Source organism: Hippocampus guttulatus, chromosome 16 (assembly GCF_054856545.1).
Source record: "Hippocampus guttulatus isolate MCC_2025c chromosome 16, RoL_Hgut_1.0, whole genome shotgun sequence".
Taxonomy (NCBI): Eukaryota; Metazoa; Chordata; class Actinopteri; order Syngnathiformes; family Syngnathidae; genus Hippocampus; species Hippocampus guttulatus.
The window spans coordinates 7,574,092-7,592,452 of NC_141276.1; the positions used below are offsets into that span (position 1 = coordinate 7,574,092).

General features: G+C 44.7%; 1 protein-coding gene across 1 annotated transcript; it reads left to right on the top strand.

Moving 5' to 3' along the window:
- The first annotated feature begins 104 nt into the window (after window positions 1-104).
- On the top strand, window positions 105-17,308 carry ppap2d (phosphatidic acid phosphatase type 2D). The gene is made up of 6 exons (XM_086132528.1): window positions 105-303; window positions 11,865-12,022; window positions 12,331-12,617; window positions 12,708-12,765; window positions 14,375-14,551; window positions 15,661-17,308. The coding sequence occupies exons 1-6, from the start codon at window positions 105-107 to the stop codon at window positions 15,763-15,765; spliced, it is 984 nt and encodes a 327-aa protein (XP_085988654.1). The 3' UTR covers window positions 15,766-17,308.
- Window positions 17,309-18,361: the final 1,053 nt, after the last annotated feature.

An 18,361-nucleotide genomic window follows, 5' to 3' on the forward strand; every position in this document is an offset into this window, starting at 1 on the left:
TTTTGACACTTCTCACCGGACTTTGATCTGCTCCCAATAAGTCATTTGAGCGAGGTTTTTTTTTTTTTTTTTTTTTTTTTGGGAGCGAGTTGCGTGAGGAGGATATGCAGAAGTTTAATGCCCACGGGAGCAGCACGCTGCCCCGACTAGCTGACAGTGACGGGGCCGGAGAGGGGAAGGAGAACGGTGCTGGGAAGCATTTCCTCAGCAAGCCCGTGGAGGAGGAGGAAGAGGAGGAAGACAGCTCCATCTGCACCAAAAGGAAGATGCTCGTCGGCTTGGATGTAATATGTTTGTGTGTCGGTAAGGCTTCAAAATAACTAATCACATCCATTAGTTGCTTTGAGACACACTTTGATTGCATGTAAAGTGCATGCAAAGTGCATTACCGTTGAGGGAAATTGCGAAGAATTGGCCCCCCCCCCCCCCCCCCCACTACCCCACCATTCCCACATCGTCCAAATGAAAGTGTTCCCAGTAGGGGGATAGGAGGGTGGGAAGAATGGGGCTGGGTGCAGTTGTCCCAGGAATTCATCTGTTCCCATGGTAACCTCCCCTCACCCTAAAGTTCCCGGGAGAAGAACGTGGGAATTGGGATGAAAACATAGCCGTGCTCGGGTACACTGAATGTCAGCCACATAATTTACAGTGCTCAGTTGGAATCCTAGTTTGTATTAGAATAACAGCAAGCGCAGTCCCCACACTGGCAATAAAATGCAAAACAAGGAAATAAAAGAGGATTCATTGAACAATGTAATAGCTGTTATAGTTCATGTTCATTTTTGTCCATTTTCAAATGTAGAACATAGTTGGTCTACTTACAAGGCCATTTAATACCGCAAACAAAAGTGTATTGAGCAGTTCTAAATTAAAATGCCCCAAGTTTGTGTTCCTTATTGTTCCTTATTGGCAGTCGTTTACCTGATCTTCACAATCAATGGGGCACGACAGTACAATGAAGAGTAGAAAAGGGTGGCACCTTTTTCAGTTACAATTGTTACCGAACAAAAGATGTTCATGCCAGTGTGTTAATAAGTAGTTTATTCACTTTACGGGTGGCGTGCCAGGCGGTAAAGTGAATAAAATCTATTACTGTGTCAACAATCTAAAATGAACCACAGGTGCGTTACACTTGCGAGCATGCTACAGAAAATGTTGGCATTAGAATAGAAGAAAAAAAAAAAGACATAAAATATTATCCATGTCATTGCCACCACATGACTTATTTTGATTTGAACGATTAAAATGATTTGTAAACCCACAGGAGAAAGTGAGTGAGAGTGAAGTGTAACCTGTCCAGGCAGACTGACTGGTCTTGTTTGGCAGTTAAACTAGAAAGAAGATCACGATTTATTGTTTAGCCTTGAAAGTTTGGTCCTTGATGTCTTGAAAGTTTGGTCCTTGATGTCTTTAACACCCTCGGCAGCTTAGCTTAGCCAAGCTTTGTGTTTTGAAAGCGGCGAGCATCAGTCAACATGATGGAGGAACCCCCCCCTGTGAAACTAGAAGCCTCTACCATCTTTACTGTACATCCCCTGCTGGAGAGTTATATCCTCCCTGACCTGACAAAGCACACGGACTGAGCCGTAGTGAGTCTCAAGCTGGAAAAAAAACAGCGGATGTCAGATGTTTTTGTGATTTGAAGTATAAGTGATGTACAAGGAATTGTAAACGATAATGCTGTGAAGTAGCAGTTAGGCCCACTGCTTCACAACTTTGCGGTTCAGGCTTCAACTGTCGGCATGCACTCCGGCTTCCTCCAACATTCGACTAACGTGTACGCTCGGTACTTTGAAGACTCTAATTTGTCCATGGGTGTGAATGTAAATGGTTGTATATATATGTACCTTGCTGTTGGCTGACAACCAGTTCAGGGTGTACCTCAAAGTCAACCGGGACAGATTCCAGCTCACCTGCAACGCAAATGGAGACAAGCTCTTTAGAAGATGGACAATTTCACAATTCTCATTCTTCAATGTCATAGTGTGATTTTGCAATGGTTGTCGTTAACTGCAGTTTCTTAAGACCGATTGATTATTCGAGTCATGGAATAAGGATCTTATTGCTCGGTTTCTGGGGCTTCTTATGACACGATTCACTTCTTTCTCTGCATTCCTGAGGTAAATTTTAAAAAGTTACTGCAAACTTCCAATAAATAAATCCGTCTTCTAAATGTATTTAATAGATGATTGGGAATATATGTCAGACCCCATTCCTCCTAAGCCCCTTCCGTTACAGTTGTTGCCGGATCACCCAAAAAAATCCGTACTACCAGTAGTGGAAAAATGCTTGAAGAGCAGCTAGGACGTCACTCAATAGAGGGGAGACCGCTACCAAGGCTGATATGTAAACAAAAGTGTAAAAAAAAAAAAAAAAAAAAAAAAAAAAAACTAGCGGACTGCCTTACTTGGATTTGTTTGCACAACTGTTAGCAAGCAGGCTACTTCCTGGTTCCCGGAGGATGACAGAAGGCTTTACGAATTGGAAGATGGCACCCTTTTAAAATCTGGACACAGTTGTCATTACAAAAAAAAAAGACATGTAATGTGCTTTTTGCACTTTTTTGTCAACATGACTGAAAGTACGTGACTGAAAGTACGAATGTGTGGCTCCAGGTTACTCAAGTCAACCAATGTTGTACCGGCCTCACATTGAGAATCCAACATACCAACTGTCAAACTATTCACTACTGACATGCAATCTGCACCAGTCTGGTGTGCATCCTGCCTGTCTCAGCCCTGCTACCCGTCCTGCTGCTTATCTGCAGAGGCCTGACCTTGACTCATCTGGGGGCATCCGACAGTGAATGCCATGACTTATTGGCAATGAATTGGCTCCTTCTTTTGGCCAAATCCTCTTATCTCTGACTAACATGATTTGACCACGAAAAAATGGCATCAGCAGACGGTTTGACCTGGTGGCCGTGAAGGGGCTCATTGACTACTGTAACTGCGGAATTTCACCCTCAAGCATCCCGTCCTCATTATATTATCAGCTCGAGAGGGATCCCACAATGTTCGGACCTTTTTTTTTTTTCCAGGGCCTGGCTATTTGAAATAGTGTTTACGTCACAATAAAGTGCAGACAAATAGGGGATGATGTGTCGCTGGAATTAACTTTAATCTGTCCACAGCACTTCTTTGACTGAGGTTGCCGGTTCAGCGTCAAGAAGCAGGCTCAGCTGTTTTCCGGGCCTCTCTGACACGCTCGTGATGGATGATGTTCCTTTGAGACGGACTGCTTCTGGCTCAGCTCCGTGAAAGTTAATTGCGTGGAAGCTGCAGCATGTGTTTCCCTTGGCTGTTTATTAGCGTGCGTGCATTCCTAGTCATAGTAGGACTATTGGGGGCTTGGGGGGGCTTGACCTGACAAGACACTGTGGCCTGTAGCTAAACCTGAAATGTCCAGCCACCCAGGGGTCACAGGGAATCAGGCGTTTGTCATGTGAGGCCAGCGTGCAAGGACAGGCCCTGACAGCCTGGGCTGCTGTTTGGCTTCTTGTGCAGGTGGTCTTTAGGCTGTCATCCCGCTAATAAAGCCACTTGCAGCCCTTCTCCCCAATTATGTGCTGATTTACTGGAGGTGAGCCTGTAAAGCCTGACCTTAACCTTGCTGTCACTGTGCTCGTCCTTCTTCAAGATTTGTTTGGAACAAAGATGTTTGTTAGGGTGTTTTTTTTTTTTAACCCAGACATGAAGTAGTGCAAAAAGTACGGTACGATGCAATGCAAGCAAAGGACGCATGTCAGTGCCAATTTTCGTATATTCCTCGGGCCACCCGTAAATTGAAGGCGAGCCGCAAATGGCCCATGGGCCGTGGTTTGAACTCTGCTGGTTAAACAATACCGCTCTTAACCAAGACAAGAACATTTTCATTGTGGACGCTTGTTTTTTTTCCGACAATGGCACTTTGCGAACAAAAACATTTAATGGGTACACCCAGTTCCGACTTTCATGCCAGGACACACCAAAAATGATGTTTTATCCGGCAAGACAAGTAGTTCCTGGCAAGGTGACACTGCTCTGTATAAGACAACCGGGATTTTCATTCAGTTTTGGAAGGCCTGTGTGGACATAAATTGTTTTGACATCACTGTCTTGCCATGAAACCTTTGGGTGGAAAAAACAAAACAAAACTCAGAAGTCTTATCGTCTTACAGTCTCACTGTGGCACAGTAAGGACGTTCAGTTAATAAGCACTACCATCTTTAATCCATTTCCCCCATTTCCCCTCCCATAATCAGTGTACACTTTTAAAAGTGAGTTCAAGTTGTGAGGTGAGTGTTTTTAATGTCAGCATGTGTTGGACGGTAGATTTACGGAAGTAGGATTCCAGTTTTTTGGCAGAGTGAGGCTGTATGCGGCCAACACGTTACAACATGTCATGGCATACGGGCCCAGGAATATTAAATGGTCTGCGTGTGTGTGTGTGTGTGTGTGTGTGTGTGTGTGTGTGTGTGTATTTTGGAGAATGTCAGCTGAACCGGCTGCCATGTGTGCATTGTTGACAAATTTGACTTGGCGTCATTACTGCGACTAACAACGGGCATGCCATTAAAAAAGTGGCAATCAAGTAATTAGCCAACGGAAGAAACGTTTTTGCTAACTCTCGTTTGTCGATGTATGACTGCGCCGCCGCCGCATCCATTTGCTTCCTCCAACACGATCACATTGCTTTGCTTTTACTCCCTCACTCATTAGCCCGAAGGAGCCGGTTTGGAAATGTCTCATTGATCAGCAGGTTGAGGGCTAAGTGATAGCCTGAATGAAGGGTTGGCCCCTGGAGATGAATCAAGTCTTGGGGATCTACAAACAGCTTGCGTTGTGATCTCAACCCCGATCATCTGCTTTTGTCTCAGTGGACGCTGAATGATCTGAAAGTTTCAAAGTGTAAAATCGCTTCACATTTACTTTTAATGAGGTACCGACAATCAACTCCGCATCAGCATGTCGACCTGAGTATGACTCATTCTTTTCCTTAAGGAGGATTATTTTGTATTTATAAAATGACTCACGTGTGATTCTCCAATCCCACGAGATGTTATTGGTGTCATCATGCCTCTTCTGCAAATTACTTCTAACTGGCTAATAGCACGTGACACGGACTTGGCAAATGTGTTTGGACTGTTGGGAAAAATATATCGTGGAGATATGGCGTTAATTTTTTTCTTTATTTATATTTCCTTGATTGTTTGGCAGGGGCTAAAACATCTCCCGATGATACTCTTTGGCATTCAGCAGGAGAGGCCCCTGCCCCACTACATAAGAACTTGAGCGCCTTTGTAAATGCAGTGAGCTAGCTAGCTATAACTACACTCTGAAAACATCTTCGTTTTGGTGGTCCACTGGTCCACTTTAGAACCCCTCATTGTCAGCCGTGAGTGCATGTAAGGGGCGCAAAGAAATGACAGAATAGCGAGGAAGGTGGATTTGGTGGAGTTAGTGTTTGGACTTAGGCTTCAAGATGGCATGGACGCTTCCGAGTGACCCGTTGTCAGCTATGAGTGCATGCACATGGAGAGAGCGTGGTAGAGTGAGGAAAAGTTGCTGCTTTAGAACACCTCGTGGTTAAAGAAAAAGTCACATCCACTTTTCCAAGTGTTTGATGGACAGTTAACAGTTGAGTGGGGAGGATTAAAGCGATTTTGAAGCCTCATTTTATATACTTGACACATTTTTTTCAACCATTCATATTTGGCAGGATTCTTCTCTGTAGAGCGTCAAATTTAGAAGACATTCATTTTCACTTTACAGGGACTTTAAAGAATCGTTTTATCTATCCATCTATCATTAAAACATTTTAATGATGGATGGATAGTTATTTCATTTGTTGTTTGGAGCCTCCAAAACACACATTTTAGCATGTCTGCGTCAGTGGGGATCATTGTTTTGTCATTGTACATGAAACATTTCATGACCTCCAAGAGTGTGTTTGGGGTTGTTGTTGTGCAAGTCTACCCAACAGCCCAAAGCCCAGGGCAGTGTTGCTCTCAGGACTGTTGTATCAGTGTGTCTGATCACACCTGAAGGATCCTTTCCTGTTTTCTCCTTTGAAGGTGTGCCAACAAACCAAAATCTGCAAACCCAAACACGTAGATAAAACCGCCCTCAATTTGTCCCACACATCCAACCACAATTACACCACTCCATACTAAAGCATCCCCCGCCTCAAGCCCCCTTGCAGTCTGAACCACAAACCCTGCCTCGCTCTCATATTGCAGCCTGTCAGACTTTACCTGACCGATACTACACCTACCACAGAGCCCCCTTCAAGTTTCCAAGGTACATACCACGCGGTGATAGTTCCTGCTGAATCAGACAGGGCGGGGGCAGACAGATACCTCAGAGCTCACCGCGCATGCCCTGAGCTCCAGAACGGGCCTCCAGGAAGCGGGTTAGTGAAGTGTGGAAGGGAACAGAAGCAGCTGTGAGAACTACGTCCGCGCTGGCACAGCTGTAACGGGTCAAGTAGCGAGGAAAGAGCTTTCCTGGTGCATTGGTGGAACATGAAAAACACGTTCATGGATGCTAGGGGTGGGCCAGTAATTTTGAATAGGGGCCACATAAAACAGACAGAGGGCCAAGCTAACATACTAACGCGTCTTTTGGTTTCAACCAATCAGCGCCGACGCAACCTATGCCACAGAGCAAAGAAGCTTTGAGCTACGACAACAGCTAAGCTAAGCTAGCCGAGACGACATGACGCTCGAAGTCAGACGGACACATTTTTCTGCTCATCTGCGTGTTTCCCTTTTTGTCTAATTGTCTTTTTTTTTTTTACAACCACGGCGTCTTTTATTCGTTCCACTGGGGGTAGCAAGTGTTTATAAAGAGACGAAAATCTCTTTACTGTTACTAGTGTTACTGCCTCAACATGGCTACGCTCGTGAAAGCAAAACAACTAACTCAAACGCGTGTTTGTTCAATGTTGTCAACTAATATCCGGATTAATTTTAGGCAATTTTTTGCTCAATTTTCCAGAGGAATTTATGAAAACTTGAAAATCCGGGATTCCGGGAAAATCCGGAGGACTTTCATCTTTGATGGGAGTGGCACTTTTAAAGCGTTTGGCCTCACCTCTTTGTTCCTCTGACTTTGACACTTTGTGTGACCATCAAGGTAGACAAAACAGATTAGACTCAAACAAAAACTGCTGATTGTGGAAGGAAAAAAAAATCTCAGGCTTATCTCACCGTTACCTGCCTCAGCCCACCAAGGGCGACAAGCAGGAACAACCGTCAACAGTGTTGGGGCACACTCTCGCAGTCTTCTTTCATTGACTTTGTCTTAATCACAGCCTTGGTGTGAATGACTTCACTTCCTGTGAAAGTGTTACTCCACTGCACAATTGTCTGAATGTCCCTTAATCTCTTCCTGCACTGCCTCTTAAAACAAAGACCTGCTCATATGAATCCAGACTTTTCCCTTGACTCAGACTGAGCTAGATACGGGAACAGATCAAGGCATCTTTGAGCAGTCATCAAGGAGCAAATAATTGTGCAAGCCCACCCAGACCAGCTGTAGCCTGCTGTTTACGAGCTCGCAAGGCAGCCATCACTTTGCAACTCTTGTAATGACGTTACGAGGGATTATCAGACTCGCCAATAACAAATTACGACACTTTACAATTCAGGAACCCCGCCTGTGTTTTTCATTCGCAAGCCTGACTTGACGCCAAACACACATCTTAAAATTTAGTTGGGGAAATGTTGGCACGCGAGCGAGAGGGGGCCCAGGCGAAGGGTGGACCACCCCAGAAGGGTTCTGGTATCGCGGCCCGGCTGGCTCTGCAGATTCATTTAGTGCAGGTCCAATGGACTTGACAGTTCATTGATTGTGTGTCCTCTGCTTCTATCAAAGGGCAAACGTAGAGCAAAATCTGTGCAGTCAAGCTGGATGTGATGAAACAGCTTTGACATAGCTTGAGGCTAAATGTGGTGCTAATCGATGATGATGCACTGGCTGTTTGCAGAGGCTTTCATAGGAAAACATTTGGGTTAGTGATAATGATGAGTAGACACTTTCATATTCCATTTGACTGTGTGTGTTTTTTTTGGGGGGGGGCAGTTTGAATAGTTAAGTTTGGTTTTGTGGTTGCCATTTGGTTTTTGTCGTTGCCATTTTGTTTGATATGGCCGTGCATTTGGTTTGTTTGCATCTGTGTGTTTTTTTTTCGTGCATGTGAGTATTTTGAGTCTTAAGTTGGGTGGTATTCCTCAAGTTGAGGTAGGGTCGTGTTTACAGAGCGGGTCCCAGCAGAGCCCGGATCCCTGACCCTCGCATTCCAGAACCACTCTAATCGCCTCCGTCTGGTGTTTCCTTGCCTTTGCCGCATCACTCTTGTTCAGACCCATCTTTCCGATTGAACTCCAGCCCCATCCTCATTTGTCTCATTTTTGACTGTAATGCTAAACTAGTGACGGCTTTATCAACAAGGCCATAAAGCATCTCCATGAATCACAATCATTTGCCCTCTTGTTTTTGAACCGGGCCTCATTTTCTCCATAGCCCCCCCCCCCCCCCCACACACACACTTTCTGTTGGTTGTTGTTCTCTCACAGTGAGCTCATTCGGTGCCGTGGTCATAGATGTGTAAATTAGAACCAGAAGACTTTCTCAGAGTGAGGCACACACATCCCTTCTGCTCTCATTCCTCTGCTCTCTACTTTCCTCCCTCCCTCTTCTATTCCCCCCCCCCTGTCTTTCTTTCTGTTCAGACCCTTTTGACTATGTGAAAGCATTCCTGCCTTTTGAGTGTCCAGCGAGTAGCAGATGCTGGACTGGCTCTGTAAGCCGATCAACTTTGCCACGTCCTTTCAGGTCCCCCTCGCCTGGCCCGCCTCTCTTTTGAGCCAGCCGTTTGGCCAGGTGTTTTCGTTTTCTCACAGCTGCCTGACACATGATGTGAAGACCTGTGGAGGATTCGGGGGTATTGTTGTGATAACGGGTTTGCAAGTATTTGCAAAAGGCTCGAGGTTGACTGTGACCCTGTCTATGAGACGGCGCAAATGCTGTGAACCTACCACAGTAGTGCGAGTTGTTTTTTTTCCAGGCAAAACTTTGGCCCATTTTGCTCAAGTGATCTTTGGATCCTGGCCATCCGGGCCATTAGGACATAAAGCGTTCGTAATAGCAGGCCTGAGGTTTAAAGCAAAGCTGCTACCCAGGTCAGCACTTCAGGTTTCCCATTAGACATCCCCATACGTATCGATATCCCTCGAGAGCTCCATGCCGTAACTGCAGCATTTAGGCTGCGATAGAAAGTCTGTTTCAGCTGCATTCTTATCGATGCAGAATAATATTGAAAATTGTACGGTACAATTGAGCTACGGCTGAGAGAGTGGCTGTTAATGTATCGAAATTGATCGGTTTGTTGCACTCGACTTGCAAAGGGCACACACCCCTCTTTGTGTCATCAGTTGAGATACATTTTGAACAACGTGACCAAGTGGCCATCATCAACAAACACGCAATGAGCACTTGAAACGCCTCTAAAATCCATAACAGAGATTCAGAGAAAAAAAACCCCAGTTGATTATTGAAGTACATGACCTATTCTATTGCCCACGCTGCTCATCTCATGAATAATGTGCCATTTTTGAGTTTTTAGACCAAGCGTCACCGTTTTAAAAATCACTTTGTAAATTTTGATGCGTTACTTGGAAAGCCCCTCGGATTTTGGGTCCTTAGCAGCTTATAGGTGGATAAATTTAACAAAGTTGTCAGCCAATCAGAGAAGGGGATTCCCCTTAGGAGTAGAAACAAAATGAAAAGGCCCAGAAACAATTGTGAATTTAGCATACCATTTACAATTTTACAATACCATTTTACTCAGTGTTTTTATAAAACCACATTTTCCACAGGCGATATCAAACAAAAACATGGCAATCACACACACCAACTTATCTTCCTTATTGTGAATGTTTGAACGTGATTACAAAATAATACGTTCTGAATTGCAATCAGATGATCATAACAGCCTCGCTCACTTGTGCCCAACCACAATGCCTGCCTGTTGTCTACTGCAGGTCCGCACCAAGCCTCAATAAACACGGATCAGGAACCAGGAAATCCTCTGAAAGGATGTTTGTTTCCAAAAAAAGAAAATATAACAATGTGGCTTTTATTAAAATGTATCCCTAGAGACAATGGCATCCTAGAAATACTCACATTAAAACCTCAACTTGTTCATGACAGAATTGCTGAGTGAAAGCTAACAGACACAACTCGTGTCAATTCCCTTATACCGTAGCCAAATCCAAGCTGATTTTATTGGAATAAACTCATTAATAAGGACGTCTTGGCCCTGGAAGTGTCTTTTCAGTGACTGGAATGTTAACACAACCTCCTGCACCTGCATGCAATTTGAAACTGTTTGTGTGACAGATTCAATGTCACTGTCCTCGTGTAGGTTGTAAAACCAGAATATACATGATGCACGAGGAGATTCCTTATTTGGGGAAGGCAAGACGTTTCGTGTCTCTCTCCGACATGCCACAGGGCCCGCATATTCCCCGCCTCTCAAAATTGTATGTACACACAAACGAGGCTGGTCCGATCTGCGTTTGCGATTTCGGTTACGGCGGCATGACTTGAGACGACAGTTAACGCCGTCGAACCTGCCACGTCATCACAGAAGTGAAATATGCCCCTGCTTGTGTTTTTCCACTCCGATAACCCTCAAACCTGGAGATTATTACCCTCACTTTATCAGTTCAATGATTCCGGATGGGCAAGAATGTTCTTGTCTAACTGGCGAATAAAAAAAGGGAACATAGTTCAGATTTGTCTGCCTTTTTGACTGATGTGGACAGACCGTGAGAGTGTTCAGTCACGAACTGAGTGAGCTTCCCTGGCAGGAAGAATGTCTTTGGCCTGGGAGCTCGGGGAGAGGTTAATCATTAGTCCTGTGGTCTTCCTGAACTCTGTGGAATGACGAGGAGCTGAAACACATTAAAAAAAAAAAAAAAAACAATACAAGGGAATAATACAGTACAACCCGGCCTTCAATCTGCGGTACTAACATTGCTCAACTTGGTCACTAGTGAACTTTCACCGTTGGCCTGTGAGGTTTGTTTGTTGGGTGGCTCAGCCAGACCTTGACCTGCTTTCAGCTTGATAACCAGAACTGCTATAATTAGCAACTTAGCAGGATGTACAGCAGGATTTACCGTACATCCTCAAATTGTGGCAAATGAAAATAGAGGATGCACGAGGGAGCTGTCACTATGTTTACAATATAGATCAAATCCGGTATGTGAATAACAGACGACCCCCCCCCCCCCCTCCGCCAAAAACACCTCCGCAGTCTTGCTCTGTCCTCTAGTAACACTCGAAGCGATAGGTCTTATTCTTTGGCCAATCCATGACAACCGAGTTTGAAAGAAACAAACTCGCATGGTTTTACAGCCGTTGCAAATGTGAATGCTCAACCTCTATTGTGTACGTAAACACCTCCAGACACATGTGAGGACGTTCGACAATTAGCACCACCTTGAATATGTTCCTCTACCTTTCTTCCCTCATTCAACATGCCCATCTCCGACCCATCTTTCATCTCCGCTGCTTCTTTTGTGAACGCAGAAATGTGCGGAATGCCTGATCTGCCTGTAATCTAGAAATCTCCAGCTGACTGACACTCCTCACGTCGCTTCATTTTTTTGCGGCGGCTGTAATCTAGAAATCTCCAGCTGACGGACACTCCTCACATCGCTTCATTTTTTTGCGGCGGCGGGCGGCCATATTTATATCGTTATCGGTCCATCATGCTCACCATAATCTCGCTGTGATCCGAGACCAGAGAAACCCATCAGTCGGATTTATTTATTTTTGTTTTGCCTCCTGTCCTTTCACCCATCTCATCAGCCTCCATCCCATTCTTTGCGTGCGAGCTGAAGGCAGTGACGCCATACAGACGAGGGTTCTTCTGCGGGGACACCAGCATAACGTATCCCTACGTGGAGAGAGAGGCTATCCCAGATGGCCTGCTCATCGCTGGTGGAATAGCCATCACCGGCCTCACGGTAAGAGAATGATAATTCCATTTTTTCTGCAAAGACTTGTGTGTCTGTGGGAAATGTTTGACCACTGATCCAGAACAACATCCCACTCAAACTTTGCTCTGTGCGCTTGTACTAGAACATGGTCTTTGTCAAGCTGTTCCCACAAAGCACAGAATTTTCTAAACTGTCTTGGTAAGATGAAAAATGAAGAATCAGAAGGAACTCTGGGTTCTAGTCCATTTGGCATAAAGGAGCCCCATGCATTCAAATTCTAGTACTGTATGCCTCACTTAACCCCCCCCCCCCACCACTTTTTTTTATTCTCTTAGATCGCACTTGGCGAATGTTACCGGGTGCGTTTCCGAGGCATACGCTCAAAGTCGTTTGTCGGCAACCGCTATGTGTCATGCCTGTACAAAGAGCTGGGGAGCTTCCTCTTTGGTTGCTGCGTGGGTCAGTCGCTCACCAACATGGCCAAGCTAAGCGTGGGACGCCTGCGACCTAACTTCCTGTCTGTCTGTAATATCACTTACGCGTCCATCAACTGCGCGCCGGGCAGCTACGTGTCCCAGGTGACCTGCCGGCAGCCCAACCACAAGATGGTCGAGGAGGCGAGGTATGCGCGCACTATATCATGGGTCGGGTATGCAGTACCTCGGCTCACGCGGATCATGTGTAACCCGCATTCTTGATTGATTTCTTTCAGGAAGTCCTTTTTTTCGGGCCATGCGTCCTTCGCCATGTACACCATGCTCTATCTGGCAGTAAGTGACCTCTTGTTAACCTCCACAAACTCTCTCTCTCTCGTTTTGGGCATTAGAAGACAAACCATCAGGAGCCAGGAATGCATCCCTTATCCAGACAACTTAATTACACGTGTGCAAACACTCCGAGACATGCACTGGTTAATATGATCAAGGATCCTGGTCATGAGGGAGGAGATGTTTGAGGGCCGAGAGCCTCCAAAGGCATCTCGCGTCCAGCTTGAAAAGCCGGTGAGGCCGAGAGACACGGAGGGAGGGAGAGAATGGGGAATACTGTTTTCCACAGGGAACATGAATAGATGAGGAGCCTACGCAGACAGAGGAGCCCTTGTTGTGAGACTCATTTAAAAAGGGGGGTGGTGTGGTGAAGGACTGAATACTGCTGCTGAGAGATCGACAGGCTTCTTTCAGCACAAGACACCCGCTTGGTCCCCCCCCGAATCCCAGCCTTCCCCATCATTTCATCTTTCTCTCGTCGAATTGCCCAGCAGCCATTGGTCACTGCGGGAGAGATATGACGGTTACACCAAGACAAAAGCAAATCATTGTCACCCTTGAAATATAAATGTTCCCCTTCCTCCTCCTGGAACTGACCGTGACTGGAGAAAATGTTCAAAGATGAGTGGAGCGAGCGTTAGGGTGTACTACCCTTTGTCTTTCCCAAGACTGCGGTCATACTTGAGAGTTATAAAGGACAGCAGAAGCTCAGTATGAATGGACACAGGTTCAAGTTCTTCCGCAGATGGGAAGATTGGGGCTGGTTAGTGGACAGAAGACAAGTGAATGCCTCCAAAGTCCGTTTGAGCAAGGCCTTGAACCTCAAACTGCACTTTGGCGCAACTCTTTTTCAGTCTGAAAAGGGAACGATTCCATAACGTCATATAATCAATCCAAATGATTAATTAATTTCTGACAGTGTGTCAGAAAGAAAGATGCAGTGGAAGTCCATTTCTGCCCCCTTAAATGCAAGATACCACTGCAGCACTCAATACTAGACTCAAGGGTACCTTCTCCAAGACCAAAAAGTAACAAGTGTGCCGCAGGATGTAAATGTCAAGAGGGAGAAAATAAAGCCAGTGGACAACAATGATGTCGACGTTTCTCCCCCTAAATTTGAATAATCACCGTTGTCGCCAAGCGTGCTAATTGTTGAACTTCGGGGTAACTGCTTGCACAAGAATGTTCCCAAGTTTACCGTCAGAGTGTAGAGTGCAAACACAGTAGCGTTGAGGGTGGCAAGCTCCGGTAAATAATTGTTTTTAAAATGGCCAGCTGCTCTCGTGTAAGTCTGGGAGAGTGAAACTTGCTTTTAGCCAGTGGGAACAGGACTGCAGCGTATGATTTCCATTGTGGTTGTCGGGCCTCGGTTAGACGTCCAGCCACCTCATAATACCTGCTTCTATGTATTACACCAGGCCCAAAAAGGCAAACAAGCAATTTTTGTATGAGAGGTGAGGAGGAACAAAAGGAGGAAGTGGGGTTAAGATTGCATGAATGAACTCAGCTTTGATTTCCCCTCCGGGTAGCAGAAGGAAAATATGCCAACAGAGTTGTTTTTTTTTTTTTGTGACCTTCCATCACTTTTTTCCCCTCCTCTTCCTTCTTACAGTTTTACCTGCAGGCTCGCTTGTCATGGCGGGGAGCTCGACTGCTGCGCCCGCTCTTACAGTTCATTTTGGTGATGATCGCCATCTACACCGGGCTGAGCCGCATCTCGGATTACCGCCACCACCCAACTGACGTCCTCACGGGCTTTATCCAAGGAGGGCTCACTGCATACTGGGTGGTACGTCAACCTGACAGATTTGTTTTGCGCTAAATTAGAAGAACCAATGTTTTTCAGTCTTGGCACATACGTTTACTAAGAGATGCCGCGGCGTTTGCTTGGTTCAGTGCGTAAGAACGAGACGAGAGATGTGGCAGGATGACTTATCTACTCACAATGTAGTGAGCATCGGACAGTTCCTGGGCATAAAGAACACTGTTCTGCTGGAGAAATCTCTCTACACACTTAACCTGGCTGGATGTGACTTTTTTTTCCTAATTCCCACGCCTGAGGAGCTCTTCAAAGGCATACATTTTGAAGACGCGGTTGACATCATGATGGGTGTGATGGTGGAGCTGTAGAGTATCCTGGAAGAATCTTTCGAGGAGTGCATAAAGATGTGGCATTACGTTGAAGGGGAAAATTAAAAAAAAAACTATCAACAACAATTATCAACATTCATTTACTTTGAGGTTTTATTAGCAGACGACTAATGAGAATCTCTAACATTTTTTTTTCTGTCAAGACAACGAAAAATATGCCACTTGTAATTAATGATTTAGTTATTTTGGTTAAAGTGGGTGTGTCACTTTGCCATGAACCTTTCAAGGAATATTCAGATCCAGCATCTTACAGAGTTATGAACACATTAGGATGAATTTGGTTCGTGGCTTGTGATGGATGGCCCAGGGAAAATGTATCCAGAGCATTGAGGCTTGGCTCTGAATGAATTGGCCTTGGGAGGATACATTGCGGTCTTTGAAGACCCCCCTACCCCCACCAGTTGCTCCTAAATCTTTAAAACATTTGGGAAAAAGACATGCTTCCAAAGAAACACTGCCATAGACTCACTCCAACTTTTCAGAAAGAGTATAAGAAGTTACATGGGGAGGACCAACTCCCGCTTCTTACATTTTCACTTCCAGTCGGTATAACAGTCAGGTGTCCTAATACTTTGATCCATTTCACGTACTTCCTTAACGCCACCCAATCACAGCCTGGATTTGTTTTCGTTGACCAATGAGCTCTGTTTACGCCTCTCCATCACCCTTTCTCTCGCGATGTTTAGAAAACAGCAGATGATTGAAAAGTGCCCGTGGTGCTAAAATGTTCTCTATCTGTGCCTGCAGGCCTTCTACATCTCCTCCATGTTTAAGCCTTGCACCCGTCCGGACCTGTCTCCCACTAGCATGTCCTTGGAAAGTCCTCTTTCTAGCCAGCAGACTATGTGTTAACCACGTGATGGCTCACGAGAGAGACACGACCGATGTCATCGAGCATCTGCGAGAAGCTGGGAGAGGAACGTTTCTTTTTTGCTCAAGAAAGGGAAACATTCCGAAAAGATGAATGATGTTGACGGAGTACAATCTAACACACTGACACACTCACGCAATCAGTCCCACGGCAGCGATGTCACCTGCTCGCACACGTGAAACACAAGAAGCACATGACTTAAAAGTCAAACCCGTCCAATGAGAATTGTGTAGTGATTTATTATTTTTTAAATATTAAAATAAGAGAGTTTTTTTTAAAAGTATATTTTTCCAGAGGATTATTAGAAGCTGCTAATCTAGGTAGTTAATCAGTTGTTTTAGTCTGTGGCGGAGGTCAAGTGTGCTCAGTCAGCCGTTCAAGCCGAGCTTTGGAAGCTTTGCAGTCTCTTCCTCAAAGATTGTGCTCGGCTGCTGTGAATTGATGCCACGAGGCCTCAGACGTAAAGAGACACTAAACACTAGCTGATGAGAAACAAGCACTGGCCTTGAAGTCTTTTTAATTTTTTTTTTTTTAACTTGTCTGATTCTCCACTACAGGCTGCCCCACCCACTAAATGACCACACGAACTAAAAATGATATACTGCATATTGTTTTATGTACTAACCACTTTGTGTCTCCGAGGCGGAGGTTTGACTGAATTTCCGCAACTTTTGCCGCCAGACTCGGCCTCTGAGCTGCACCTTGATTTGTGTGAATTTATTAGGAGCACTTGAACGTACGTAACGGAACCTTATAATTATTATAATCCATGTTCTCCATTTTATGACAAGTAAATTTTTTTTATGTCAGGCTCACTTTAGTTTATACGAAGATGTTTTAGGGCCACATTGAAAGTGAGCGATATACTACTAGTATTACAACCCCCCCCGCCCCCCTAAAAAGTCAGAATTTGAAAAATAAAGTTTTGTAACATTACAAGTTTGAACAAATTGTACTTGTGTAAAGCTGAGGACTGCTGAGGATGTCAAGTTACACTTGAAAAGAGGTTTCAGAATGAAATTGTCAATGTTTTGGCACATTACGACCACTACCACTTTATTCCTGAAAATTAAGTTAATTTTCTTTAAAAGAAAAAAAAAGGAAGGGTTTTTTTTTCTTTTTGTTGTAAGAGTAAAACTTTGTTCTTGTAAATTTTCTTCGTCCCCCTTTTCATTGTGGCCTTATGACTCATTTGTGGTTTTGCGTTTTGGTTCTCCTGTGAAATGTTAATTATTCCGATTGATTGTAAATAGTCGGTGTCATTTAATAAACCACACAATTTCACAAGTGTTAATTTGTGTGACAATGTTGGTGTTTCCTTGACATGTATGTACATTGATCAGGTACGGAGATATTTGTGTGTTGTAACAACTAGACTGAGCCATAGATGATCAGAAAGCTATTATTATTATTATTGCGTGCCCACATATCCTCGTTTGTTTTCGTCTGTGAAGCCCAGAAAGGCACAAATAACCACTGTACTCTGAAAAAGAAACCAAACCAATAAAATGAATGTTGAACACATTGATTGTTCTACAGCCTTATTTTTACACTCTTGTCATTTGTTATTGTGAGGTAATATGATCGGGAAAAAAAAGCATAGTCACATTAAAATGCTAATTGATTTCACCTCGTGTTGTGTTAAGAAGCTCATACTTCTTTCAGTGCTTTTGGAGTCCATTGGAGCGTGATGGAGCCTTTTAGGGGGTCATGCTACCATGGAAATGCCTCGCCTGATAGAGATTGGGGCTTCTGAGGGAATTTTCTTTCCGTTCTCCCAACCCCATCCCTCGCTCCCATACACTTTCAGGCAGCGGAAGGAGAATAAAGGGCAGATCAGAAGGGGCGCGCGAGAGAGAGGGAGGGAAGAAGGGCTTTAGTAAGCTGGGAGACATACAAGATGGAAAAGTAGTCCACTAATGAAGGGAAGGGAAGAGTTGGCAGGAGCAGATGGGGTGGCGCATCGTGAAAGAGTGGGGGTGATGGGCTTGGGGAGAAAGGCATTGAGGCCGGACTCCTGGGGAGGGGGAAGAATGTGTTCATGGTTTTGGGGCCTGGTTTTGTTTTAATAATACTGCAACTAGGGAGAAACGTTTCATGCCACAGCAATGTATTTTTTGCCCGTGCTTGTGGGACAGACCCTCATCTGGCTCACTGCCTCGCTCGCATGTTGTCTTCAGGTGCGTGTCATGTGCGTTGGACTGTTTGAGTGAGCATGAACATGCTGTCAAACATGACATCTTTCAAATTGCATTCGCCTCTTTGTGTGGAAGCAAAAGTCGGTAACAGGTTTACATGCATATGTCTGGAAATACAGGTTTACTAAATTGACGTACCACGCATGGACCGGAACGCTACAACAAAAAACTGCAACCATGTACGGTAGTTTTGAGCCTCCAAATATAATGTACAAAATTACTCTTACAAAGTTATCATCTGCCGCACAATGCGCAACAGTTCAATCGAATCGTCGTTGAGGCCATGCCAAAGCAACAGGGGGAGCTATAACCCTTAGAAAAGTGAAAAAAAAGTTATCATTCTTGGGACGAGATATAAAAGCAACAAATGCAAATCAAA

Excerpts from the sequence above, each read along its gene's own strand:
- ppap2d (XM_086132528.1), top strand. The coding sequence starts at position 105 with ATGCAGAAGTTTAATGCCCACGGGAGCAGCACGCTGCCCCGACTAGCT. Across the intron at positions 304-11,864 it reads TGTAATATGTTTGTGTGTCG|CCTCCATCCCATTCTTTGCG; the intron begins GTAAGGCTTCAA and ends CCATCTCATCAG. Across the intron at positions 12,023-12,330 it reads TAGCCATCACCGGCCTCACG|ATCGCACTTGGCGAATGTTA; the intron begins GTAAGAGAATGA and ends TTATTCTCTTAG.